The sequence below is a fragment of the Acomys minous genome (genome assembly GCF_964271855.1).
Source record: "Acomys minous genome assembly, chromosome: 16".
NCBI lineage: Eukaryota > Metazoa > Chordata > Mammalia > Rodentia > Muridae > Acomys > Acomys minous.
In genome coordinates this window covers 87,223,989-87,251,462 of record NC_140498.1, presented here as the reverse complement: position 1 = coordinate 87,251,462, position 27,474 = coordinate 87,223,989, and the positions used below count along the sequence as shown (strand labels likewise).

The window sequence follows — 27,474 nt, the reverse complement described above, 5'->3', positions numbered from 1 at the left end:
GGAAGAAAGTAGGAATGTGGTATGCACTAGCAATCAGAGCCTAGGAAGGCAGGCATGCAGATCCCTGCGGGTTTCTGGCAAGCCAGCCTAGCCTAGAGAAAATCAGGTCCCAGAGAGAGACCCTTTATCAAACTAACAAGATGGCTCTTAAGGAGCCACACTCAAGGTTAGCCTCCACATGCTTGCACATACACGTATACTCGCACTCATGAACACACGCACACACATAACATTCTTGGGAGGCAGTTGTAGTAATCCTGGTACTGGGGAGACTGAGGCAGAAGAACTGTGAATGAGAAGTCATTGTGGGCTACACAGTAAGACCCTGTCCCAATAAATGAATAAATAAATAAACTGGCATGTAAATTACTCCACATATATGAAAAAGACTTGTGGCAAATATTAACAGCATTTTAACCCAAAGTGTAACTAGATGTTTCTGTGTCGTGTTTTCTTTAAATTGTTCTGTGCTTTAAAAAAAAAAAAAATTGTTCTCTGTTCTAAAACCTTTCTAATGAAAAATTAAGGAAAAAGACTCATCTGGGAAAACAGCTTAGAGGAAGGAACAGCGCTGGCTTAGCATGCACAAAGCCCTGGCTTCCATCCCAGCACCACAGAAAAAGGCTGTGAGCTGCACGCTGTGACCCTAGCACTTGAGGTATAAGCAGAGAGATCAGCCATTCATCCTTGGATACAAAAATCTCAAAGACAGACAGACAGAAGACAAACAGGCACACACACACACACAAAGTTACAGCAGTTGGGGCTGGGGGTGGTGGCACATGCCTTAATCCCAGCACTAGGGAGGCAGAGGCAGGCAGATCACTGTGAGTTTGAGGACAGCCTGGTCTACAAAGCAAGTCCAGGACAGCCAAGGCTACATACAGAAACCCTGTTTTGAAAAAATAAAAAACCAAAAAATGCAGGGCATGGTGATAGACACTTTTAATACCAGGAAGAAAAGGCAGGTGGATTGCTGTGAGTTCAAGGCTAGCTGGGTCTACACATTTCAGGATAGCCAGGGCTACACAGAGACCTTGTCTCAATAAACAAATAAAATACTTTAGAACACAATGAAAAAACCAAAAGCAAGCAACTTGAAACTCAGTGGACTTTGCTGTGTGATGTGGTGTGTGATGTGAGTATGTCTGTGGTATGTGGTATCTGGTGTATTTTTTGTGGTGCGTGGTGGGTACTGTGTATATGTTTGGTGTGGTGTGTGCATGTGTTTATGGTGTTGTATGTGTGTGGGTGTGTGTGATATGCGTATGGTATGTGTGTGATGTGTGGTTTGTGATGTGTATAGTGTGTAGTGTTTGTGTGTGTATGTAGTATGTGGTTGGTGGTGTGTGTGGTTTGTGGTGTGTGTGTGTATGCCTGTAGTATGTGGGTTTTGGTGTGCGTGTAAGTGGCTTGTATTTTGTGGTGTGTGATATGTGGTGTGCATGTCCTGTGTAGTATGTCATGCGTACAGTGTGTATGTGGTATGACGTGTGTGTACATATGCAGTATATGGTGCTTGGTGCGTAGTATGCATGTACGTAGTGTGTGTGTGGTAGGTATGTGTGGTGTGTGTGTAGTGTGTGGTGTGTGTGTGTATGTATTATTTGCTTAAGAGAGGATCTTCTAGCCAGTTAGTGGTGATGCACACCTTTAATCCCAGCACTTGAGAGGCAGGGAGATCGCTGTGAGTTTGAGGCCAGCCTGGTCTACACAGCGAGTCCAGGACAACCAAGGCTAAAAAGAGAAACCCTGTCTCAAGAAAAAACAAAAACAAAAAAACAAAAACAAAAAACCAAAAGAGATAGAGAGAGGATCTCTCAAAACAAACAAACAACAACAAAAACCAGAAAAAGAGAGAGAGAGAGAGGGAGGGAGACAGAGAGAGAGAGAGAGAGAGAGAGAGAGACAGAGAGACAGAGAGAGAGAGAGAGAGTCTGTGTCTATGTAGCCTCCTGCCTCTGTTTCCCAAGTGCTGGGATCATACACGCACCATGTCCAGCTACGTGGGCATGTATGTGGAATATTAGGAAAGCAATTCTGGGTGTGGCCATGCTTTCTGAGTGACAGGGTCTGGGGCTTCTGGACGAGGTAGCTGCAGGTGATTTTCTCATCTTTAAGAAATGGGCTTTTGAGTTAGAAAGTGGTTTTTCCTCTCCTGTAGCCTGAGGACACAATGGCAACATATAGCAGATCTTTACCTTGAATCTTCACAGAGGTCAAGGACAGTGGGAACAGGGACACCAGCATTCCCAAGGGCTTTCATTATCCTGTCAGAACAAATGCAAACACATCATTGTGGGCTAAATTGATAAGATTTTCTTTTTTTTTTTTTTAAGATTTTATTTATTGCATATGAGTACTTTATCTGCAGAAGAGGATATCAGATTACATTATAGATGGTTGTGAGCCACCATGTGGTTGCTGGGAATTGAACTCAGTACCTCTGGAAGAGCAGGCAGCGCTCTTAACCACTGAGCCATCTCTCCAGCCCCTGATAAGATTTTCTTGACATTGCTTTTCTGATTGAAAAAATAGTACAGTATTGGGCTGGGGAGAGGGCTCAGTTGGTAAAGTGCCTTTGACACAAGCACAAAGACCTGAATCTAGATCCCAGCACCCGTGTGAAAAGCTGAGCACAGCAGCAAGTGCCCATCCTGTCAGCCTTGGGGTGCAGGCGGGGTGTGGACAGGCAGACTGCTCGAGGCATGGCTTCAGGTTCACCAAGACTTCTTTATGTCAAAACACAAAGGTGGCTAAGCCACAACATGGCAGTGCAACCTGCAACCCCGCACTGTCTGTTCTCGCAGAGGATTTGGCTTCGGCCCCCACGCGGCAGCTCACAACACCTTCTTCTGGCCTTTGCAGGCAACTGTAAGCATACAGTACACAGACATACATGCAGGCAAAACACCCACACACATCAAAAATCATGAAGGTAGAGAGTGACTTTGACCTTGAGTCTCTACATATATACACACATGTACAGGCACACCAAATGCACATGCACATACCACACACACACACACTTAAATAACATACAACACAATAAAATTAAATTAAGAATATTATGTTAGGGGTAGAGCTGTGCCTCAGGCTAGGAGGCTCACCTAGCATACACAGGCCCAGGCCTCCACCCCCCAGTGTGGCAGAAGGAAGGAAGGGAGGGAGGGAGGGAGGGAGGGCGGGATAGAGGGAGACTACACCAAGCCCAGGTGTGTGCTTGTGACCCAGCATCAAAAGCTAAAAGACGTAATAAGAAAGAAAGGCAGGGTATCACACTGTACTTGGGCCCCACACTTGTCCTTTGTCTCACACACTGTACTGCAGGGGAGGAGGAGAAAAGGCCTTCCTGGAGAGACGTCAGGCTAGGGTTCTGATGGCTTTGCCCCTCCACTTTAAGCGATCTGGAGGCAGGATTTTTCTAGTATGCATGTTTAAACTGTCCTGGTGGTACAGGTCTGTAATCCCAGCTACTAGGGAAGCTGAGGTCAAAAGATCACCAATTCAGGCCTTAGCTGAGAACCTAGGAAGACCACAGCTGAAAGAACATTTACAGAAATCTATTGGTTTATTATTGTGGATGCCTGTTTATGAGACATGGAGGTGCATGTGCATAGCACGCATGTGGAGGTTAGAGGGCGACTCTGGGGGTGGCTCTCTTCTTCCACCTTCATGTGGGTTTCAGGAGTGAGCTCAGGTCACTAGGCTTGTGCAGCAAGTGCCTTCATCCAACATGCCATCCGTTTTAAAAGGGCTGGAAGTAGCCAGACTGTGGTTGCGCACGCCTTTAATCCCAGAGGCAGAGGCAGGTGGATCTCTGTGGGTTCAAGGCCAGCCTGGTCTACAAAGTGAGTCCAAGAGTTCAGGACAGCCAAGGCTACACAGAGAAACCCTGTCTGGGGGGCGGGGGTGGGGGAGGGGCAGGGAAAGGCTGGAGGTTAGCCCAGTCAGTACCATAGCTTTGCACAAGCTTCTAAGCACCTGAATTCAATTCCTAGTACCACATAAAAGGCCCAGCATAGTGGTGCATGCTGGCAATCCCAGAGCTGGGAGGTGGAAATGGGAGGTTTAAAAGCTTCAAGGCAGCTGGGCATGGTGGCACATGCCTTTAGTCCTGGCACTTAAGGCAGAGGCAGGTGACTCTCTATGAGCTCAAGCCCAGCCTGGTCTATACAGCCAGTCAGTCGGGGCTACATAATGAGACCCTGTCTCAGAAAAAAAGCAGGGGTTGGGTGAGGCTGGAGAGATGGCTCAGTAGTTAAAAGCACCAGCTGCTTTTGCAGATGACTTACATTCAGTTCCCAGCACCCACATGGTGGCTCACAACCATCTGTAACTCCAGTTCCAGGGGAGCCAACACCTTCTGACTTCCACGGGTATGTGGTAAACGTACATACATACATACATACATACATACATACATACATACATACAGGCAAAACATTCATACACATAAAATAGTGTGTGCTGCTCCCAACACCCACGTGACAGTTCACAACTGCCTGTAAGTCCAGCTCCAGGGCACCAGACATCCTCTTTTGGCCTCCATGGGCGTGGGCACACATGCACACGCACACTTAAATATAAAATCTTGTTTTCTAAAGGAGGGAGGGACTTCAGGGCAGCCCACAGAAGCGACTTGACAGTTTAGGTCTAAGCTTGTGTGCTGGGGACACCATCTGGACGACCACCCCCGGGCCCCCCAGAAACTTACCTGAACTCCCTCTCTATGGCATGGGCAGAGGGAAGCAGGGTCCCCGGGGGCTTCTTCCTCAGAACCAGCTGGCGGTCGGCCAGCCTGATGAAGTATGTTGGATTTGACTGTCCGTGATCAAACTGAAGCAGCTCCATGGGGCCTGGGGGTTTGACAACACAGAACACTCAGAAGGGAGCCAGTACCGTGATCTGGAGGGAAGGATAGTCCTTCTTCCCAGGGAGGTGTGCCTCTGGCACGGCATGATTTCCTCCTGGAAGATGCTGAGCGAGAGACACTGCCCTTCTGGGGTACAGCTGAGGCCCAGACAGATATACTCAGAACTATATGCTATTATAGCTTCAAAGGCCACCTTTTTTTTCCCCCCCTTTGGTTGGTTGGTTTGGTTTTTTTGTTTTTGTTTTTGTTTTTCTTTTCTTTTCCCCGAGACAGGGTTTCTCTGTGTAGCCTTGGCTGTCCTGGACTTGCTTTGTAGACCAGTCTGGCCTTGACCTCAAAGAGGTCTGCCTGTGTCTGCCCCTCCCCCCACCCCGCTTCGAGTGCTGGGATTAAAAAGGCCGCTTTCTTAACACAAAGGTGTACAAAGGTCACCTCCTCTCTGCACGGATGTGCGTCTCCTTGTCATGCGCACAGTTCTGTTTATCAGTCTTGCAGTCATAACAACATGTCTGGCCCATGGAATGTCCTAGGCCCCTGTATGTCCTCACCTGTGCGCCACCAAACCATGCCTGACACCGACACAAGAGCTGCCAGATGGCAGGAGCCTATGCAGAGGCAAAGCTGTCTACAAGAGACTTCCTACTCTCTAGGCTAAGTTCTATGGCTCGTTCACAGGCCCCTGGGAGAGGCAGACCTCACTAGGCCTCAGCTTCAGAGTAAGATGGGTTCCGCTCGGCAGGAGGCTGGCCTGGCTGAGAGGGGCCTTCAGCTCTGTGGGTGCGCTGCCAAGAAAGCCATGGCTAGGAAATAGCACACTGGGCAACTATAAATAAGAGTCTTCTAGAGGACCAAGTCAGGGGAGGGGACTGCCACCAAGGAAAGATTTCAAAAGCTCTGCCTGCGGTGCCTATCTCAGAGGGAAGAAGGCAGAGAACAAGAGGATCCTGGGAGAGGAGTCCCCGTGCCACTTTTTAAATCATGGAGGGTTTTTCCCCCTGGTGCTGGGAGACGAAGCAGGGCCTCACCCATGCTGGGCAAGTGTTACCACTGAGCTGGACTCCCAGGCTCTGAAACCCTGTTACAGCCACTGTCTCAAACAGTCAGAACTGCTCGCTCCATACACTGTGTCTCTGAGCTGCCTCCTCCTCGGTGGCTATGCTCAGGCAAAGGCTGCCCCCACTGCAGGCCTTGCTGTGGGCAGAGTTCCCTCAACAGGGAGCCTTCCCTACCTGTGGAGCTGGTCCCCAGCAAGCCTCTCAGGTACTTCTCCAAGGCATCTTCTGGAATCTCCATGGTCTTCCTCACAGGACGAGTGTTGGGAACACCAGCACGCAACGGGAAACCCAGAAGAGCTTCCAACTCCTTCACGGCTGTCTCAGGATCGTCAACCTGGTTTGAAGAAAAAAAATCAGACGGTCTGTGCCAGTCAAAGGCCGCTTTCCTCACACTTCAGATAGGAGCGGCTGGTTACAGACTTCATAATTAGCCAAAAGCAGGGTAACTGTTCGGAGAGAGGCACCAAGGAAAGCTACAGGCGCAAACAGGAAAGATCATGTGGACGTGCTTGTATTAACTGTTGGGTTTTAGACCCAGGACAAGTGGCTGAGGTGCAAATTTAACATACCAAAGCAGACCTGGGCCTCCAGATTTTCCCGGCATCCCTTGGTCCCTACCTGTTACAGGGCATGACTGGCATACCCCGCCCTCTGCCCTGAACTAGTCCAGACATTTTGGTTTCTCCTCTCTCCTCTGTCTCTGTCTCTCTCCTCTTCCTCCCTGCATATACACACACTTTCACTCTTCCTCTCCCTCCCCGTGGTGACCTCCCTGGCCTCTTTCCTTGGGACCAGGGAACCGGCCCAAGAGCTGCACCCAATCACCTGCCTTTATGCTTTAATCTGATTTGAACTGGCTCATTTCCTCAGAGGGAGAAAACCTATTATTAACTGGTGTGCAGTAGGTTCAAGAGACTGTCAGGTTTACCTTAATGGTGCGAATGCCCAGGCTGGCAGCTGCTTTTAGATTTAGTCCCAGGTCGTCAAGAAAAATGGCCTCTGAGGGCTGCAGGCTCAGCCGCTGCAGGCACAGCTGGAATATCCTGGGATCTGGTTTACAGATGCCTTCCAGGCAGGACTCCACCACCTGGGGGAGACAGGGGTGGCTATAGAGGGGCAGCTGCCACATAAGCACCCTGGCACGGGTTTTGAGAGAATGAAGATGGTGCAGGGTTGCTTATAATAACAAGAAGTTAAAAAAAAAAAGTGGTATTATGCAAAATGATGTTGCCTTCTTAAAGCGAAGAACTGGAAATTTGGGGGATACAACCTAGGGGCCCACAGTCAGGACCAACACCAAGAAAAGGAGCTGGGAACCTCACAAATGGCTGTCATACTGTGGGAAAGGCGGGTGGGACACAGGTTGCCAGGCTCTATGGCAAGCACCTTCACCCAGGGAGCCATCTCACAGACTAGCAGTGAGCTATTATGGGATGGCACTGGTCCACAAACAGTGGAAAGAAAGTCAGAAGCCACGTGGGCTGTGAGGCTGCTGGCAGTGTGTGCATGCAGGTGGGAGTTTGTGTGTGGAGTGTGAAGGCGCCTCCATCAGTGTGCGGCTGTGAGCACACTTGTGCTTTAAGAGCCCATTTTGCTGGCCGTGGGGGCACAGGCCTTTATCCCAGCACTCGGGAGGCAAAGACAAGTGAATCTCTGTGGACTCCAGGCCAGCCTGGTCTACATAGCAAGGTCTCAGTTGCCAGGGCTATATCACAAGACCCTGTTAAAAAAAACTAGGGCTGGAGAGATGGCTCAGTGGTTAAGAGTGCTGACTGCTCTTCCAGGAGTTCGGAGTTCAATTCCCAGCAACCGCATGATGGCTCACAACCATCTATAATGTAATGATACAATAAATAAATTAGCCAGGTGTGGTGGCGCATGCCTTTAATCCCAGCACTCGGGAGGCAGAGGCAGGTGGATCGATGTGGGTTCGAGGCCAGCCTGGTCTACAAGGGGAGTCCACGACAGTCAAGGCTACACAGAGAAACCCTGTCTTAAAAAACAGCAACAACAATATTTATTACACCTAAACCTAATTCGGGCAGCTATGTGAATGAAAACCCACTTACTAGAGACTGATAGTAGGCAGCATTTAAAGCTGTACTCGGACCGTCTCCTCATGTCCATCACCTTGTACTTACCACATCAAACTGTTTCCGGTCCAGGGGCAAAAAGCTTTTCCCGTTGGAAAGACAAAAATTATTGGTCAACACTGCAGTCCGAAGGCCCTTTGCTCTGATCTGAGAGATGGCCTGTGTCATCACTGGGAACTGCTTTATCACCTGTTCACTGGTAAGCATCGAGAAAAAGGAGCTCACAGGCACAGAAGTCTTTGCCTATGAACAGGAGAGGAAACAGGAGAATCGGGCAGTCATTAGTATGGTCCCTCATGGCCCACAGGCAAAATCCATTCCGGGCATCCTACTGCTGCCTGGATGCTCTTGTGGGTTAATGGCTTTTGTTTTGTTTTGGTTTTGTGGTCTTGAGACAAGGGCTCACTCTGAAGCTGTGGCTGGCCTGGCGCTCACAGAGACCCCACTGCGCGTGCCTCCCTGGTGCTGAGACTAGGGGTGCAGCACCGTGCTCAGCTGTTTTGTTTTACTTTGCCTAATTCTCCTCCCTCAGCCGCCTGAGTGCTAGGCATGGAGGGATGGACCCTACACCCAGATAATAGGTTTGTTATTATTGTTTTTCAAGACAGAGTTTCTCTGTGTGGCCCCGGATGTCCTGGATTTGATTTGTAGACCAGGCTGGCCTCGAACTCACAGAGAAACCCTGTCTTGAAAAACCCTACCCAAACCAAACCAAAAGAAACATATTTAAAAAAAAAAAAAAAAAGAAACGTATTTAAGTGTGAGTGCCCAGGTGGCATCTTATGAGTGCGAAGGCCAGAGGACAACTTTCAAGAGGCCTTTTCCATCACTTAGATTCTGCCAAATGAATTCAGCTCATTGGGCTGTGGTGACATGCCCCTTAACTGTATGAGCCATCTTGCTAGCTGCACTGTAAAACGTTTTAAAGCATATTAATTCAGCAGCATAAAATACACTTTCACCGGTGTCCACCATCATACGGCCCTTCTGTGGAACTTATTACTATATTTTAAATTGTGTTTAAGATACAATGTGAGCTTTGAAGGTTACAGAAGTCACTGTACATGAAAAACTTAGAATAGTGCAAAGTGCAGAGGAAACGGTCAATGTTTATTGATTTAAAAAGCTTCGGCTCAACCATTAGACTGATGGCTCGGGTTTCAGTGTCTGTTGTAGCTTACAGTAAAGACTCCAATAATTTATTCATACACAAACTTGAGGCAGAATGGCTACGAGTGGAAGGAAGAACTTAAAAACATAAAGATGGGTTATTAGGTTTTCATTTTAGTTCATTTACATCAATCTGTGGCTGGATGCTAGCATATTTAAGGCAAAGAGAAAAAAAATTAACATGCCTGACATGGGGGCTCATGGCTATAATCAAGCACCTGGGAGGTGGGCGCAGGAGGACTACAGAGTGAGTTCGAGGCTGCTGTGGGCTGCATACCTGTCTCAACACCCCTCCCCTGAAAAAAGAGAAGAGAAAGAAACAAGGAAAGAAATGCTCATCACTCACGATTTCGGAGCACAGATTCCCGAATTCTTCCAGGAAGCCCTCTCTTGTCATCTCTCCTCTCATAAACCTCATCCAGGGCCCACTGTCGCCATCCCTGAGCAAAGCCTTCAGGATAGTTCCAGGAGGGACACGATTCTGCACCTCCCATTCTGTAGGACACACACAGAGGATAAGGAACAACAAATGGCTACAATCTGGGGAGCTTGGGAGTGATGGCCCTAGGGCCTGTGACATCACTGTGACATCGCTGTGTGTGCTCCGGGCAAGTCTGTATGCTCACTCTGACTGACACAGACAAGGAGCACAAATAGTGAGGGTCCAGTCTCACCCTCACCCGAGCTGCCTGCAGAGGCCAGAAGAGCCAGCGGATCCTCTGGAGCTGGAGTTACAGGCAGTTGTGAACCATGGGCCAAGGAACCAACTCGGGTCCTCTGCAGGACCAGGAGGTGCACGTAACCACCAGCCATCTCTCCAGCCTGAATCTTCTAAGCACTTTTTCTGAGAAAGTGGAACACATGACTTGACACTATTTGGCAATATGGAAAGGTGTAAAGAGAAGAAGCAATTACGTTCTTCGGAAAAACTGCTGTCAGGGCAGCGTAGGCACGCAGAGGACAGCGAGGCCTTAAAAGCAAGGATTCCTTAAGCCCTGAACACTCAGAAGGGCACAGCCTTTCGGCTCTCTTGTCCCAGAGCTGGCAGGCACAGAAGGCACCTGGCACCCTCGTGTTCTGTTCTTGGATGTAACCAAGTACAGCCTCTGTGGAAAGCGATTTGGCACTTTCTGTCAAAAAAAAAATCTTCAATGTATGTTTGACATCATAATTTCACTTCCAGGAATTTCTTCCTGATATAATTTACAAAGCAAGTGAAAGTTTTGTGCAGGGCTGTGTGTATAGACTTGCTTGCAAAAGAAAGATTTTGAAGGTACATGTGTACGGTTAAAGGGCTTCTGACGCCAGCTATGACTGTGGCTCAGAGGTTCATCAGTTTCCCTGGGTTCTTGGGTTTTGCTCCCTCAGCAGTGGGATTCACACAAGGCAGGCATCCTACCAGAGGCGCCCCCAGCCTCCTACCCTCCTACCTGCTCAGTCTCACTGGTCGGCTGTGGCGGAGACGGTACAGCTCATAAAACTGACACAGTCCTCAAAGGAAAAGCATGCTAACCCTTGGGTTACACCTATGTCAATCACCAGGAAAGTGTAGCGAAGGATGGGGGGGGGGGGCAAGAGCTCGAGTGGTGGGGGGAGAGCTCCATGTAGAGCGTGTGCTTAGCACATGCAAGGCCTGCCTAGATCCTACCACCATAAAAAAGAAAAATGGGCAAAATTGTCTACCAGGTAGGAGAGAAAAAAAAAGAGTATTCTAATGTGTGTAAGTGTGTGCTCTCGGGCATCAATGGATACTTTCACAGACGGGAACGTTCACGGGGACTTTCTTTCCTTACGTGTGTGTGTGTGTGTGTGTGTGTGTGTGTGTGTGTGTGTGTGTGTGTGTGTGTGCGCGTGCGCACAGACATGTGAAGGCAGGATGACAACCTCTGCTGTTCCCCTCAGGAATGCCATCCATCTCCTTTAAGACAGGTTCTCTCGCTGACTGCAGCTCACTTCTCAGGCTAAACTGGCTGGTCATCCAGCCCCACGGATCCTTCTGCCTACGCCGAATGTGCGGCGTCACAAGCACGGCCCACCACGTTCACCATTCTGACATGGATCCTGGGGCCACAGCACAGCTCCTCCTGCTTCTGAGACAAGCATGTCCGCCACTGAGCCTCCTCCCCAGCCGTGCATGCATGATCATGTAGGCCTGAGGTCGGCACACCTGGGTCTGTGGCCTAGGCTAGCTTTGAACTCTCAGTGATCCTCCTGTCTCAGACTCCCAAGTGTTAGAATTACAGATGTGAACCACCCCATCTGGCTAGGAAAGAATTTCTTCTCTCTCTCTCTCTCTCTCTCTCTCTCTCTCACTCTCTCTCTCTCTCTCTCTCTGAGACAGGGTTTCTCTGTGTAGCCTTGGCTGTCCTGGGCTCTCTTTTAGACCAGGCTAGCCTCGAACTATAGAAATCCACCTGCCTCTGCCTCCCAAGTGCAGTTCTCTTTTTGTTTTTGTTTTTGTTTTTGTTTTGTTTTGTTTTTCGAGACAGGGTTTCTCTGTGTGTCCTGGACTCCCTTTGTAGACCAGGATGGCCTCGAACTCACAGTGATCCGCCTGCCTCTCCCTCTCAAGTGGTGAGATTATAGGTGTATGCCACCACGCCCGGCTCTTTTCTTCTTCTTCTTCTTCTTCTTCTTCTTCTTCTTCTTCTTCTTCTTCTTCTTCTTCTTCTTCTTCTTCTTCTTCATCTTCTTCTTCTTCATCTTCTTCTTCTTCTCCTTCTCCTTCTCCTTCTTCTTTTGGTTTTTCAAGACAGAGTTTCTCTGTGTAGCCTTGGCTGTCCTAGACTCGCTTTGTAGACCAGGCTGGCCTTGGACTCACAGTGATCCACCTGCCTCTGCCTCCCGAGTGCTGGGATTAAAGGCGTGCGCCACCACGCCCGGTTCTTTTCTTCTTTTTTAAAAAGATGTATTTATTTATTATGTATACAGTGTTCTGCCTGCTTGGACACCTGCACACCAGAAGAGGGCACCAGATCTCATTATAGATGGTTGTGAGCCACCATGTGGTTGCTGGATATTGAACTCAGGACCTTTGGAAGAACAGCCAGTGCTCTTAACTTCTGAGCCATCTATCTAGGCCCCCAAGTGCAGTTCTTAACTAAGACTCAAAAGTCTAAAAGGGTAAAGGAAAAAAAAAAACAACAAAACCAGATGGTTCTAATGGTACTTTGAAAATGCAAATTTTGGCATAAATCCTTTTCCAAAAGGAAAAAAAAATCTCAAAAACATTATATATATAAAATCAAAAGACGGGGGTTGGAGAGACGGCTGAGCAGTTAAGAGTGCTCACTGCTCTTGAATGGACCTGACTTTGGCTTCCACAGGCACCTGCAGAACAAAAGCTCAGGCAGGTGCGCACAAATACACATAATGAATAAATATCCCCAAACATCAAAGATGCTTAATATAACTGAGAAAAGGCAGTTTTCTGCAGCTCAGCAAGAAACACAGGACTGACAGAAGAAGAACTCTAAGTGACCTATAGTCATAAAAAGGGAGGCAATAAGTGCAGGAAATATTAGAACAACAGAGTGTCAGGCCTGTGGCACACACAGGTCACCTAGCAGAGCAGATGGGTCCCCAGCCTCATCCCTAGCTGGGTTTTGCTTCTTTCTTCACTCAGTTCGGCTTAAATGAATTAGTTCATCTCTAAGACTTAGAAATAATAAACTAGCCAGGCAGTGGTGGCGCACGCCTTTAATCCCAGCATTTGGGAGGCAGAGGCAGGTGGATCGCTGTGAGTTCAAGGCCAGCCTGGTCTACAAAGGGAGTCCAGGACAGTCAAGGCTACACAGAGAAACCTTGTCTCAAAAAACCAAAAAATAAAAAATAAACAAACTAGGGACTTGCACTGGATAGTTTTTGGTCAACTTGACACAAGCTAGGGTCATCTGGGAAGTGGGAACCTCACCTGAGAAAATGCAGCCATCCAATTGTTCTATAAAAAGTCTGTGGGACATTTCTAATTAGTGATTGAGAGGGGAAGGCCCCGCCTACTATGGGTGGTGCCACCCCTGGGCTGGTGGTCCTGGGTTATATAAGAAAGCAGGCTGGGCTGGGCACTTGGGAGGCTGAGGCAGGCAGATCTCTGTGAGTTCAAAGTCAGCCTGGTCTACAAAATGAGTCTACGACAGTCAGGGCTACACAGGGAAACCCTGTCTCGGAAAAAAAAGAAAGCAGGCTGGAGGGCTGGAGAGACAGAGATAGCTCAGGGTCAAAGAGTGCTGGCTGTTCTTCCAGAGGACCCTGATTCAATTCCCAGCACCCACATGGCAGCTCACAACTGTCTGGTCTGTGACTCAAATTCTGGTGGATCAGACTCTCACTCAGACATATATATGTATACCAAACACTAAATGTGTTGTGGGGAGCTGTGCTAAATTCTGCCATGTCAGAAATCCCCGTGCTTAGGCTGCACGCTGTGACCTTCCAGATGCTGAGCTTTGCCAGAGGAGGTCTTTGTGTTCCAGGCTATCCTTGGACTATTTACCTTGGAAAGAAGTAGGGAAGTCTCTACTGAGAGACATCTGGAGGGCTAAGGAAGTTCCTATAGAGAGCTACTCAGACTATTGTGTTCTTCTTGCCTGGGTCCTAGGGAGAGAGGGATCAGAATAGATCCTGTTGACCTTGCTATACAAAGTCTTACTCGTTGGCATTAAAGAGAATCTTGATCAGAAATTTCCAGACCCGACTCATTATTCTCGTGTCTCTGTACCCCACTTTCAATCCCCACTCCCTCTTTCAGGTGAACCCTGGTTCGATTCGTAACACGGGCCGGGACACGTCAATGTACATAAAAATAAATAAATTTTAAAAAGAAAAAAAAAGAAAGCAGGCTGGGCAAGCCATGGGACCCCTCTTAAATAAATTTTTAAAAAGAAAAAAAAAAAAGCAGGCTGAGCAAGCCTTGGGAAGCAGGCCAGTAAGCAGCACCCCTCCATCAGCTCCTGCCTCCAAGTTCCTGCCTAGAATTCCTGTCCTGACTTTCCTTCAGGCTAGGGTGTGGAAGACAAAGAAAACTCTTTCCTTCCATGTTATCTTTGGTCAGGATGTTTTCCACAGCAAAGGGAAGGGGGTGAGAACAGGAATGCAATAAAGAAACTTTTTTCTTTGCACTCAAACCCAGTTATGTGGTACATAGCTGTGTGACCTTTGTGTCCTCCTGGTCCCCTCCCCCAATCCCCTTCTTGCAGTGCTGAGAATGGACACCCAGGGCATTGTGGGTACTAAGCAAACCCTTTACTACTGAGCCGTAGCCCAGTCCAAAAACTGTACTCCCAGGGCTCAGTCAGCCAGCCTGTGCCAAAGCTAGCCACTGTCACTTTTTACATGATCTGTGAGTCAGAATCTGAAAAGGTTGAAAATTAACAACAACAAAAATAGTTTCTTGTGACACATGAGGATCCCAGAGGCACCTAGGAGACTGCTGAGCAATGCCTTCACTTTGCCCTGGCTGCTCTGACTCTGTGAGGACAGCATGCAGGTGCTTCCAGCACAGACCTGATGGCCTAAAGGGGCCTAAAGCCCTTGCCCTCTGGCTCTCTCTTGGAAATGCTAGCCAATCCTTGGCTTAAGCTTTGAGCTCACAATGGAGCCATATTGCATATTTAAAAACTCCACAGAGTGCATGAATGCTTGAGCGCTGGTTGCGGAGAGTGCTAGGGTGCACTGAGGTAGCTTCAGTTTGTAGCTGATGGGTGAGAATTTCATTTTTGTACTTTTTCTCCTTGTGTTACTTGTTTATTCTTTTGGGGTTTTTTGTTTGTTTGTTTGTTTTTGAGCAGAGTTTCCCTGTGTAGCACGCACATCCGCTTCTGAGGGAGGAAAGCTTTACTTGGGCTCACAGTGTTGGAGGGTTAAGTTCAGGGGCAGGCAGGCGTAGCAGAACGCATCACCATCATGATAACCAGGAGGAAGACAGCGCTCCTTGTGTTATTCATTTATAGATAAGGTTTCCTGTAGCCCAGGCTACCCTTGAACTTGCTGTTTAGCTGAGGATGACCTTGAACACCTGATCTTCTTCCTCTTGCTTCAACCTCTCAAAAGCCACACATGGCTCACCCCACCACCCCAGCTACCGTATTTTCTGTGGACCATTTCATTTAACTCTCCCCCAAATGCCAAGGACAGAGGGTCTATTATTAGCCCTGACTTAATGACAAGGACCAAGACTCAGAAGAGCTGAATAACTTGCCTCAAACACTGCCACTCAGTGGGGCTTAGAATTTGACCCTAGGAAGTCAGGAGCGGTTGTACACGCCTTTAATCCCGGCACTCAAGAGGCAGAGGCAGGTGGATCTCTGTGAGTTCAAGGCCAGCCTGGCATACAAAGCGAGTCCAGAACAGCCAGGGCTACACAGAGAAACCCTGTCTCGAAAAACCAAAAAAAAAAAAAAAAAGAGAACTTGACTGTAGGGCCTGTCTGTCTCCCCTACAGCCATCTATTTCCCTACTCCCAGTCAGCCCCTGCAAGGGGAAAAAGTGATGAGCTCACCAGCAGCCACTGTCCCTGGAGAAGGCACGAGAACTCCACCCATGTCAAAGATGACTGCTCTGTAGCTGCGGCCTCCAGAGTGTGTCCAGCGGAAGGCTCCCTGCTGCCGGCCCAGGGTGTGCTTCAGGGCAGCAGTCCTCCATGCCCAGTGGAGAGAGGAAGGCTGGAAGAGCCTCCTTATGCACATGGTGAGGCAGAGGCTGTAGAGGGAGAAGGCACAGGGCCACTTGACGTGCAGCTTCCCACAAGCTTTATCTCTGCGCTCAGTGCCACCCACACCTCTCAGCTGACACCCGCAGCTGGCCTCAATGACAGTTCACCCCTCCACTGCTATATCCACAGAAAAGGGGGTTTGAGCCCTTACTTTCCTCAGTCCCAACCCAGCTGCACCCCCTCTGCCTGCACCTCCTCCCAAGCACCCCCGGTCTCCCAGCTTCTCTCACTGCACAAGCCTCCTCAGGGCCCATGAAGGGTCCCCTGTCTCTTCTCAAACCTTCTTTCAACCTCCCTCCCTCCCTCGTTAGCTGGAGTAGTCAGTCCTTCAAAGCTGCAGATGGGATCGCATCTTTTTTTTTTTTAATTATTTTTAAAATTTATTTATCTGTATTATATGTACATCGGTGTTTTGCCTGTATGAATGTCTGAATGAGGGTGTCAGATCTTGGGGTTACAGACAGTGGTGAGCTGCCATGTGGGTGCAGGAATTGAACCTGGGTCCTCTGGAAGGGCAGCCAGTGCTCTTAACTGCTGAGCCATCTCTCCAGCCCCCTGAATTACATCTTAACCTTTGTTTTTTTTGTTGTTGTTGTTTTTTGTTTTGTTTTGCTTTTTTTTGAGACAAGGTTTCTCTATGTAGCTCTGGCTGTCCTGGAACTCTGATCTATAAAGCAAACCAGCTTAGCCTAGAATTCAGATTTTGCCTGCCTCCTGCACTACCAGACTGGCTTAACCCCATTTAAAAACTTCATTGGAAACAGTGTGTGGCAGCCCAACTACAGGAGGTGTTAAGGTGGGATTGCTGGGTTCCAGGCTCGCCTGGGTGACTTAAGGAACCTGTGTATTGCTAACTTTTTTGTTGCTGTTGACCCACTCCTTGACAAAGCAACGCAAGGGAAGGATTTGTCCTGGCCCACGGTTTCAGAGAGCTCAGTCCACGGCTGCGTGGCTCCATGCACTTGGTGAGAACATCATAGGGTCAGGAAGTGTGACAACAAAAAGGCATGTACTCATGGGCAAGCAGGAAGCAGAAAGAGGGAACATAGGAAATGGCCAGGGCAAGACACCAGGACGTACATCACTGACTTGCTTCCTCCAGCTGGACCCCACCTCCCAGGATTTACCAGCTCCCAACAAAGCTAGCACATTATGAATCCATCAAGGGATCAGCCCATTGATTGGGTCCAGAGCCCTCAGAGGCAAACTGTCACTGGACCCCTTCACCAGAACACCAATAGGCCCCCTTTCCTAACGGTGGAGGCCTTTTTAATCAAGCGTGAGAAAGGAGGCATTTATTGGGGCTTGCTGGTGCACCCCCTTAAGCCCAGCACTGGGGAGACAGAAGTAGAGGAATTTCTGCGAGTTCCAGGCCAGTTAGGGCTTCATCAAATGAGACCCTATCTCAAACACATAATAAACTCCGGGCAGAAACAAAAAATTCTCAAATAAAACCAAGACCTAAATAAGGAATCTCAATATCTCTCTCTCTCTCTCTCTCTCTCTCTCTCTCTCTCTCTCTCTCTCTCTTCTTTCTGAGATAGGTCTTACTCTGCTGCCTAAGCTGGTCTCCAACTCATGGGCTCAAGCAATCCTGCCTCAGTCTCCCTAGCTGGTATGGCAGGCACATATGAGCCATGGTTCCCAGCTAACAAAAGGTTCTAAAGTATTGAAAAATAAGGATTGATGTACTAATTCATCAAAAAGTGGTTGAATTTGGTAGGTAAACGAACAGAAAAAGGAAAGCAAGCACCCCCAAACCCCAAACTTCATGGTTGGTGAACCATCTTTCAGTTTTCCTTCTTTCTATGCCAAGGCCAAAGTCCATGAAGGACATAGAAACTGACGTGGAGGCAGAGGTTACAGACTTGTCACCACTTCTGGCTTACGTGTTGCTGGGGACTGGGACTCTGACCTTTGTGCACACTAGGCAAGCGCTCCGGCTCTCCAGGCCTTGGCACCTGCCGTGGCGGCAGACAGGGCCCTTTCCCCTGCTTCTTCTGCCTGGTGAATTTCCATTCACGTTTACACCTCAGCCTTGCTTTCTTTGCCTGTGATTTCATTTCTCTTCCCAAGCTGACTTGTGGCAGTTTGGTGGTGGGCTCCCTGCCCCTACCCAATGTTCCTTCTGCATCTCTTTAGTGGAGTATTTACCGCTCTGCACGGTAACTGCTTTCCTCTCGAGCTGTCCTATAGTAGGCTCCATAAGGCAAGAACTGTCTTAATCATCTTTCAGGCAGCCAGCCATCCCAAACATTGGTGGTGTTTCTAAAGTCAGAGCAGTTCCTCGGGCTAAAGGAGCTGAAGGAAGAATGACCTGGCCAGGTCAGCAAACAGCAGGGAGTGGGGATGCGTGAGTGCGACCCTAGCACACAGGGAGGCAGAGGGAGGCCAGCTTTGAATGGCAGGTGGGCCCAGGCTACACAGCAAGAAAAGGGGACAAGGGATGGAAGGATGGAGGGAGGGAAAAGCCAGGGACACACTTAAGTGGCTGACAGCCACAGAGAGCTGTGACAGCTTGTCCGTTCCTGGTTACCAATGCTAGTTTCCTGGAACTGGCCTGGGTTTTTTGTTGTTGTTGTTGTTTGTTTGTTTTTGTTTGTTTTTCGAGACAGGGTTTCTCTGTGTAGCCTTGACTTGCTTTGTAGCCCATGGTGGCCTCGAACTCACAGCAATCTGCCTGCCTCTGCCTCCCAAGTGTTGGGGTTAAAGGTGTGCGCCACTACCACCACCCGGCTTGGAACTGGCATCTTCTACAGCACAGAGAGTATTTGTTTTCTCCTTGTCAATCAGAATGAGGCTAGAATAATGTAGTCTTCCTGCCTGATTGTAACTTTGCAAGGATCCACACTCTGCACAGTTTTATATCACAGAGATGGGTTAGTGCAGACGTAAGTGATCTGGGGGGCGGGGACGACTGTCTGGTTTCCAATTCTGGCCTTGTTGTGTATTGAGAGGGGGATGCTGAGTACATTACTCTCGCTCCCCCCCCACCCCCCCACCCCCCCCACCCCCCCACCCCCCCCACCCCCCCACCCCCCCACCCCCCACCCCCCCACCCCCCCACCCCCCACCCCCCCCACCCCCCCACCCCCCCCACCCCCGTGCCTCAGGTTCTTCCTCTGTAAAATGGGAAGAATTACAGATTACAGTACCTATGGCCCTGCGTGCTTCACCACTGCCTAAGGTAAAGAATGTAAAGCTATTAAGTTAGAATGTGGCGTGCCACGCCACTTAAAGTTATCTGACACTTGAGTTTGGGGGGTGTGCCTCAGGCGCAGGGCAGGTGCTTAGCTGTGCCCTAGGTCAATCCTCAGCACCCAAAGCAAAAGTCTCCTACTGACTCATGGCCAGGCAATGTACTCCACGTGGACGGCTTGCGCATCTTCACATGTGACAGTGATTCTCCACAGGGGTGATCTGGGCCGCCGAGGGACATTTGGTAATATCTGGGACCATTTCTGGCGGTCACCAGCAGGAGAAGAGTACCACTGTATATGGTTCACAATCACACACACCTGCACCCTGAAAGGCGCTATCAGGACCTGAGGTGTGCGCAGGGCAGAAGCCGGGAAGCCCTGGCACTAAAAGGGTGTGAGAGGAGCCTGGTGTGGCGGTGCGGGCCTTTAATCTCAGCACTCTGGATCTCTGTGAGTTCGAGGCCAGCCTGGTCTACAAAGAGAGTTCCAGGTCAGCCAAGGTGTGAGAAATATTACATGGGGCACAGCATAAGCATGTCCATGTATCATGTGTTCCTGTTACAGGTACAATGTGTATACACAGATCCTCATACATTATAGCATATATACAGAATTCTATCGGATCATTTCCGCTGCCCCATGGTGCACTGATTTTAGCTGGCTTTTCTTTTTATTTCACTCTCTCTCTCTCTGTCTCTCTCTCTTTCTCTCTGTGTACGTACCAGATATTGTGGGGTGTGTGTGTGTGTGTGTGTGTGTACTGAACATTTAACCCAGAGCTTGTACCCCAAGCATTCTACCACTGAAGTACATTTCTCAGTGTGTGTATGTGCTCAGTATGGCTCCTGCACGAAATGCAATTGTTGAGTTAGTCCTATCCTGACACAGATCTTCCAACAGCGGCCTGTGACTCCTACCACTGTGGAGGTGGAAGAGGACGAAGGGTCGGAAGTTCAAGGACATCCTCTACAACAGGAAGAGTTTGAGCCATCCTGGGCTACCCCAGACTCTGTCTGAAAAACAACTAAACAATGGCCAGGCAGTGGCGCTTACACCTATATGCCAGCACTCGGGAGGATCTCTGAGTTCAAAGCCAGCCTGGCCTACAGAATGAATTCCAGGATAGCCAGAAATACAGAGAGAAAGCCTGTCTTGAAAAAATAACAAATAGAGCCGGGCGTGGTGGCGCATGCCTTTAATCCCAGCCCACGGGAGGCAGAGGCAGGCGCCAGCCTGGTCTACAAGCGAGTCTAGGACAGTCAAGGCTACACAGAGAAACCTTGTCTCAAAAAAAAAAAAAAAAAAAAAAAAAAAAAAAAACCAACCAAAAAAGAAAAAATAACAAATAATTAAAACAAGAACAAAACCACAACTAAACATCAAAAGCAAAATTAACCATGATTTATAAGGTTCCTGGTTTATCCATGTACCCCACACAGCGTTATATTTCACACAACCGTGCGGTGTTTCTTATGCAACGACTAGCTCAGGATGGCAAGAGTGCTAAAGGTCGCCCTGTCAGGGTCTGTTTTCTGTGTCTGCAAAAGTATCCTCCGCAGACCCGCTATGTCCAGCTCTCAGAGAACAACTGTAAAGCCACTGCGCTCCTAACCAGCCCATCGCCATACCTGCATAAAGTTTCAGCCCTGAGGTCGAAGGCTCAGGAAACCTCGCACCTGGGCAAATCCTGCCGGAGAGTGGGCGGGACACAAAAAAGCGAGAGGTCGAACGCAAAAAGAGACTGTGACTCTATTTACAGACCGCAAACTCTCTTATAGGCGGTCGGCCAAGGGTCAGCAGTGGCTGCGGAAGGCGCATGCGCGCCAGGGGCCTCGCCCCCCCCCCCTTTCCCGCCGGCTCGCGTGCGCGTGCGCGACCCCGCGGGTCAGCGACGGCGGCCGGGAGGCGGAAGTGGAGCTTGTTGTGGCTCGGTCGGCTGCGCGAGAGAGCTGCCGCTGCTGAGGCGGCGGCCGCGGCTCTGAGGCAGTGGCGGCGCTGCCGACCCCCGGCCGCTCGGCCTCTGGGCTCGGCCCTCAGCCTTCCCCGAGCCCGCTGGGGCCCACGCCGACCAGCGCCTGTCCTATGAGTGTGTCACTGGTGGTCATCCGACTGGAGCTCGCGGCTCACTCGCCGGTCCCCTCCGACTTTGGCTTCAACGCCGCCGGTGAGTCCGCGGCCTCGCGCAGGGCTGGCGGCTCAGCCGCCCCCCCACCCCCACCCCCACCCCCGCGCCCCGGGCTGTCAAGTGCCTCTGCTCGACGTCGCCCTCGCTGCGAGAAAGCGCGGCCTCGGAGGGTGCGGGGTGGGTGTTATGCAGCTTTTCCACACTGTCAGACTAGCCTGGGCTTAAATGTTTTGCCCAAAGTTAGGTGGGGGGTGGGGGTGGGGGGGCTGGAGACAGGGATTCTAACCCGCCTGGGCCCGAGAATCTGATGTGTTCATCACCTGCCACAGATGTCCTTAGTGGGCCATGCAGCTTCCACTCTCCCTTGGTCGTCACAACATTACCTGATAACATTGAGACTCCCGAGGTGGAGGCAGGACGACCGGCAAACCACCAGCCAGTCTGGGTTACACAGGGAAGCCCGTCTACACAAACAAACAAGCAGAAAAAGTCTGTGTGGGAGGGTGATTGCTTGGTGTCTGTCACAGCTGCGTCGTCTAATTTGTGGCGTAAGGACTAAATGCTTAAGTTAAGTTGATGGAAAAGAGAAACAGGAACACTTACTTAGTTTGGCGAGCAGGCCTGGCGCTTGTTCTTGGGAGAGTGGCATCAGTGGACGCTCCGTGAATCCAACCTTTGGAGCGAGCGTCAGTGGAAGACTTAAGTGTGTGTTGTCCCTTGAGTGTGATTTATTTCAAGGTTACAAGTAGCTTTCAAGGGCTCAAAGTGACCCCTGGTCCTGAAAGTCTACAGAGTTGCCACTTAGGCACTGGGCATCTTCATGGGCCCAGTCATGGCGACATTTATGCCACCAAGATAGAGGGAGAGCTTCCTACTGTGTGCTGGGATGTGTGGGATGAGTGTGGGGCAGGACCAGCCTGAGGTCTGCCTCGGAGCTGACCTTAAGGGCCTCTGAGTCCATGCCTCAGGGTGCCCAAAGTGCTGTCTGTTCACGAGACTTACATTTTGGCCACAACATAGGCTCACCGTTTTCTGGGTGCTACTCGTGCTAGTTCATCTGGATGTAAATCACTGTGGAACCTTCTGGAAGGCCTTTATTCCTGAGAGTTTGTTTAAAGTCCATGATTTCACTAGAACAGCCGAAAGTTTCAGAGATGGGATGGATGCTGTCTGACTGTTTGCCGGGGCTGCTCTCTGAGCCCTAGAGGGGCTGAGGCAGACACTGCGAAGGCGCCTTGCCCGCTGGGGAAGCGCAGTAGACGAGGAGGAAACCTATTGATTGGAGTGCCGAGAAGTGAGGGGAATTTGTCCTGTCATCAGATATTAATCTTTCATGTGTTCTTCAGCTGGGGAGATGTCCGATGAGGAGATCAAAAAGAAGACACTGGCTTCAGCCGTCGCCTGTCTGGAAGGGAAGTCACCAGGGGAGAGAGCAGCAGTCATCCACCAGCACCTTGGCCGCCGGGAGATGACCGATGTGATTATTGAGACCATGAAGGCCAGCTCAGGTGTGTCCTCAGGATGCCTAGCTTTGCTCTTGTGCTCTGAGCCCCTGGCTGTGTGTGTGTGTGTGTGTGTGTGTGTGTGTGTGTGTGTTCTTTTTTCCCCCCCCTTTGTGGTTGATCATGAGGTTCACCTCTGGCATATATTTTTTTTTCCATTTATTTGCTTATTTGAGAGAAGGTCTTATTTAGCCCAGACTGACCTCAAACACTGTATGAAACAGAGGATGACCTTGAGCTTCTAACCCTTCTACCTTCACCTCCTGAGTGTTGGCGTTACGTGTACACATCACTACATGCAGCTTATGCAGTGCTGGGTGCAGACCCAGGGCTTCAGCCATGTCGGCTAGCACTCAACCCACTGAGCCCTACTCCAGCTTGCTTTTTCTCCCCCCTACCACTTGTGTGCTTTACATGATTTTGAGAATCCACATTTTGTTGCCTTTAATTTTTTTCTAAATACTACTAAAAATGGGTGCAGAGGTACATACCTTTAGTCCCAGTCACTCAGGGGGCTGAGGCAAAAGAGTTATTTATTTTTATATTTTTAAAAATTTATTAATTTGTTATGAATACAGTGCTCTGCATGCATGACAAAACAGAGCATCAGATCCCAATCAATATAGATGGTTGTGAGCCACCACGTGGTTGCTGGGAATTGAACTCAGGACCTCTGGAAGAACAGCAGTGTCTTAACCTCTAAGCCTTCCCTCCAGTGCCCCAAAAGGGTTATTTAAACCCTGGAGTTTGGAAACAGATAACATAAGAAGATCCTCTTTCAGAAGTATAATAAAGGGGAGAAAATTGATTGACTGCTTGATTGTAACAAAATAGATTCTTAGCTCTGGTGGAGTGCTCATTACCACTAACTGGGCTCCAGAGGAGCAGTCCATCCAGTAAGCCTGCTGTGGCCTCCCTGCCCTGCTGGCGTGGGCAGCTAGGGAAGTGGGTGCTTTCTACATCTTTAATATAGGTGTGGTCAGAACCGGAAGGTCCAGTTTTCAGAGAGCCTCGATTGTCTGTCTCACTGAGGAGCATGTGATAAATGTTGCCCACTTGTGGTGCTGCTAGATGTAGGAGGAACCCTTCTTGGGTTTTGAGGGTGTTAGGAGATTTTTACAAGAGTATAAAGAGATGTTTTTAGGCAGAGAGCTTTAAAGTTGAGATGTTCCCAAACCTCACAGTTTTCCCAATACAGTTTTGTTTGTTTGTTTTTGTGACAGGGTCTCTTACTGTAGCCCACATCTGTAGCTGTCCCACTTCAGCCTCTTAGTGTTGGGATTACAGTGTGAGCCTTCCTACCCAGCATGACTGTGGTTCTTAATGTAGTACAGTGTAGTTTCTCTGTCACAGTTCACTGCTCCAGCTTGAAATTCTAACTTTATTAGGCTCCTTCAGCATATCTTCAGCTGTTGTGATCTGTTAACTTTTACTTTTGTAAGATGAGTTGAGAGACGCAATGGAAGAAAAGAAGTCTTCAGCAGCCCCCCTCTCTACCCAGAGAACTAGAGAGCAGAGTGAGTCTGTGAACACGACCCCAGACTCTCCATCCAAACAGCTCCCAGACCAGATTTCCTTCTTCAGTGGCAACCCCTCCGTTGAAATCGTCCACGGCATCATGCACCTGTATAAGACGAAGTAAGAAAAGCTCTTTTTTTTCCAGACTGCTCTGATTTTGCTTTGAGTGTTTAGGAAACTCTGTGGCCTGTGGGCCTGACAGCTGAAGCTTTGACAGCGCACTGCCTTCAGATACTGTGGACTAGAGAGCTCTGAAATGCTTTGCCTTTAACAGTGTCAATTGGGCCAAAGCTTTCCCTATTCAAAAATAAATATGTAGATGCACTTTATTAGCTGTTAGGCATGGGTATTGATTGGGGAGTTACAAACCGAATGAGCCAAACCATCCCATGTTCATGTTCTTACCACAGCATACCAAAGCTACGAAACTAGGCAACTGTACTTCTGTTTTTTATTTTGTATTGAGGGTTGGTGTGTGTGTGCGTGCGTGCGTGCGTGCGTGCGTATGTGTCTGTGTGTGGGTGTGGGTGTGCACACATGCGCTTGTTTTGTTTGGAACAATGTCTCACCGTTTAGCCCTGGCTGGTGTGAAACTGATAAGAGATCTGCCTGTAAAAGTGTTCACCACTAGACCTGATGTTTTACAACTGTCCCCCCTCCCCCCCATATTTAAAAAACAAACAAACAAACAAAAACTTTCTTCCGGAAGCCCAAGGAAAGGAAGCACTTGGACAGATAACCCACAGCAGGGTCTTCAGCTCCTGTCTCAGCAACTGTTCTTGCCCTAACTTGTTTGCCGTGTTTCTCCTGGGAAACTGAAAAACAAGCCAATCATCAGGTAGAGCCATCTTGGATCCCAGCTCACAATTCGGTTTTCAGCACATCAAAAGCAAACTTCACTGTGGAAGGTGTCCCCTCCTCCCTCCCAGCTGCTCCACTCCGAGGAGGCACTTTTTGTACTCTTCAGTCACATCTTCTGAGTTTAGAATTCTCACATAGATTTACAGCTCTTTCTTCTAGAGCTCTTAAGAGAACTTGGCAGTAGCACTGTGCCTCACAGTTGTTCATTAAAGAGACTGAAACACAGGCCTAGAGTGATGGCCCAGAGGTTACAGCACTCGCTGCTCTTGCAGAGGATCTGGGTTCAATTCCCAGCACCCATAAAGTGGCTCACAACCATCTTTAACTGTAGTTCCAGGGGATCCATGCCCTCTTCTAAGTACCAGGTCTGCATGTGGTGCACAGACATATGTAGCCAAACACTCATACACATCAAAATAAATAAATCTTTTTTAAAAAGAAAATAAGCTGGGCGTGGTGGCACACGCCTTTAATTCCAGCACTCCAGAGGCAGACGCAGGTGGATCACTGTGAGTTCCAGGCCAGCCTGGTCTACAAAGCAAGTCCAGGATAGCCAAGGCTACACAGAACAAGCCTGTCTTGAAACCACCCACCCACCCCCCAAAGAAAAAAAAAGAAACACTGAGTCTGGCCTGTGTAGATTAACAACTTTTAAGTCAAAATTGAAATTTCTGGAGAGGAGCTGGATGGGGTGAATACAATCAAAATACATTGTATGAAATTCTAAAAGAACTAATAAATATTTTTTAAATATTGGAAACTCTGGTCGGGTGGACCTTGTAGATCTTGCCTTAAGGGGCACTGTAGACAGTGGAGTCAGTGTGTGCTTTCAAGTAAATGCTCAGGCTGTTTAAGTTGATTTGTGAAATACTAGCCATTTTATTTTTCATATCTTCTCGAACAACAGTTATTTGGTTAGTGCTCTTCAAACTCTTCAAGATGGTCTCATTGTCTTCCTCTTAGTAAGATGACCTCCTTAAAAGAAGATGTGCGGCGCAGCGCCATGCTGTGTGTCCTCACTGTCCCTGCCACCATGACCAGTCACGACCTCATGAAGTTTGTTGCCCCATTCAATGATGTAATTGAACAAATGAAAATCATCAGAGACTCTACTCCGAATCAGTATATGGTGCTGATCAAGTTCAGTGCACAGGTAAAGGTTAAGATGCTAGACACCTCTGCCGCAGACATGCTACAGAAACGGTGATGCCCGTTGTGTGTGGTTTACACCTCAAATATGGTTATATGGCTCCTAGGTGTGGTTAACTGTGGTTGTTGCCCCATAACTATTAGAAATACAATTACAGTGGCTTTTTTTAAAAATAGGGTCTCACTATCTAGCCCCGGCTGGCCTGGTACTTGCTTTGAAGACCAGGCTGGCTAGGAACTCACAAGAGATCTGTCTGCCTCCCAAGTGTTGGGACTAAAGGTGTACACCACCACACCCAGCAAAAAAACCTCAGATGACCAAACCAGCCAGGAGTTGAACCTGGCATCTCCTGATCAGTATTACAGGCATTATCCGTTATTCTACTTGTCTGTACTCCCATAATTTAAAAAAAAAGTTTTTAATGTGTTTATTTATTTATTGTTAATTTTCATGGTTCTGGAGATTAGCACCTCACACATGATAGGTAAGTGCTCTGCCACTGACTATGTCCCTAGCCTTTTTTTTTTTTTTTAAGCTTTTTGTGCTTTGTGACAGTGCTCACTACGTTGCCCAGGCTGCCCTTAGTCTCACTCTCTGGCTCTGGGAGGCATTGAACTTATGATCTCATCCCTTAGTCTTCCATGTAGCTTGATGACACACCTGCACCCAACACCTGACTCATGGTTTCTATGCAACAGATTGGGTGTGAAATCCAACACTGTGTTTGTTTATCCAGTGGTAATTAGTCCAGTAACGCAGAAGCCTGCACACTTCTGTGGTTGGTGTCACTGTGCTATTTGTCATTGTCCCCACTTCTTTCATTCTCTGTTTACAAGATGTTCTTTGAGTGCAATGCCTATGGAGGCCACAAAAGTGTGTCTGTCATATGCCCTGGAGCTGGAGTCACAGGCTGCCCCATGTGGGTGCTGGAAATAGAACTCTCTGTACTATCTACTGCCTAGCCAACTTTACTTTCCTGGGTTATTTTTTCTTTGTTTTCTTGGTTTTTGTTATTGATGGCGGTTTTGTAGGGGGTTTTGGGGTTTTGCTGTTTTGTTTTTTTTTTTAAGATTTTATTTATTATTTATACAGTACTCTGCCCGCATGTGTGCCTGCATGCCAGAAGAGGGCACCAGATCTCATTACAGATGGTTGTGAGCCACCATGTGGTTGCTGGGAATTGAACTCAGGGCCTTCAGAAGAACAGCCAGTGCT

General features: G+C 48.7%; 2 protein-coding genes across 3 annotated transcripts in view; one reads left to right on the top strand and one right to left on the bottom strand.

Moving 5' to 3' along the window:
* The window catches only part of ACAD10 (acyl-CoA dehydrogenase family member 10), a 45,599-nt gene extending 24,711 nt beyond the window's left edge, over positions 1–20,888 (bottom strand). For both annotated transcript variants that reach the window (XM_084762099.1, XM_084762098.1), the window contains exons 1-8: positions 20,732–20,888; positions 15,691–15,890; positions 9,541–9,689; positions 8,073–8,267; positions 6,860–7,018; positions 6,106–6,265; positions 4,718–4,859; positions 2,202–2,270 (exon numbers count right to left, since the gene is read on the bottom strand). In XM_084762099.1, coding sequence (XP_084618225.1) covers positions 2,202–2,270; positions 4,718–4,859; positions 6,106–6,265; positions 6,860–7,018; positions 8,073–8,267; positions 9,541–9,689; positions 15,691–15,877 — 1,061 coding nt within the window. In that variant the 5' untranslated portion in view covers positions 15,878–15,890; positions 20,732–20,888. The remainder of the gene's footprint in view (positions 1–2,201; positions 2,271–4,717; positions 4,860–6,105; positions 6,266–6,859; positions 7,019–8,072; positions 8,268–9,540; positions 9,690–15,690; positions 15,891–20,731) is intronic.
* A 132-nt stretch (positions 20,889–21,020) lies between these two features.
* The window catches only part of BRAP (BRCA1 associated protein), a 30,889-nt gene continuing 24,435 nt past the window's right edge, over positions 21,021–27,474 (top strand). The window contains exons 1-4 of the mRNA XM_084762119.1: positions 21,021–21,267; positions 22,575–22,736; positions 24,173–24,368; positions 26,073–26,262. Coding sequence (XP_084618245.1) covers positions 21,186–21,267; positions 22,575–22,736; positions 24,173–24,368; positions 26,073–26,262 — 630 coding nt within the window. The 5' untranslated portion in view covers positions 21,021–21,185. The remainder of the gene's footprint in view (positions 21,268–22,574; positions 22,737–24,172; positions 24,369–26,072; positions 26,263–27,474) is intronic.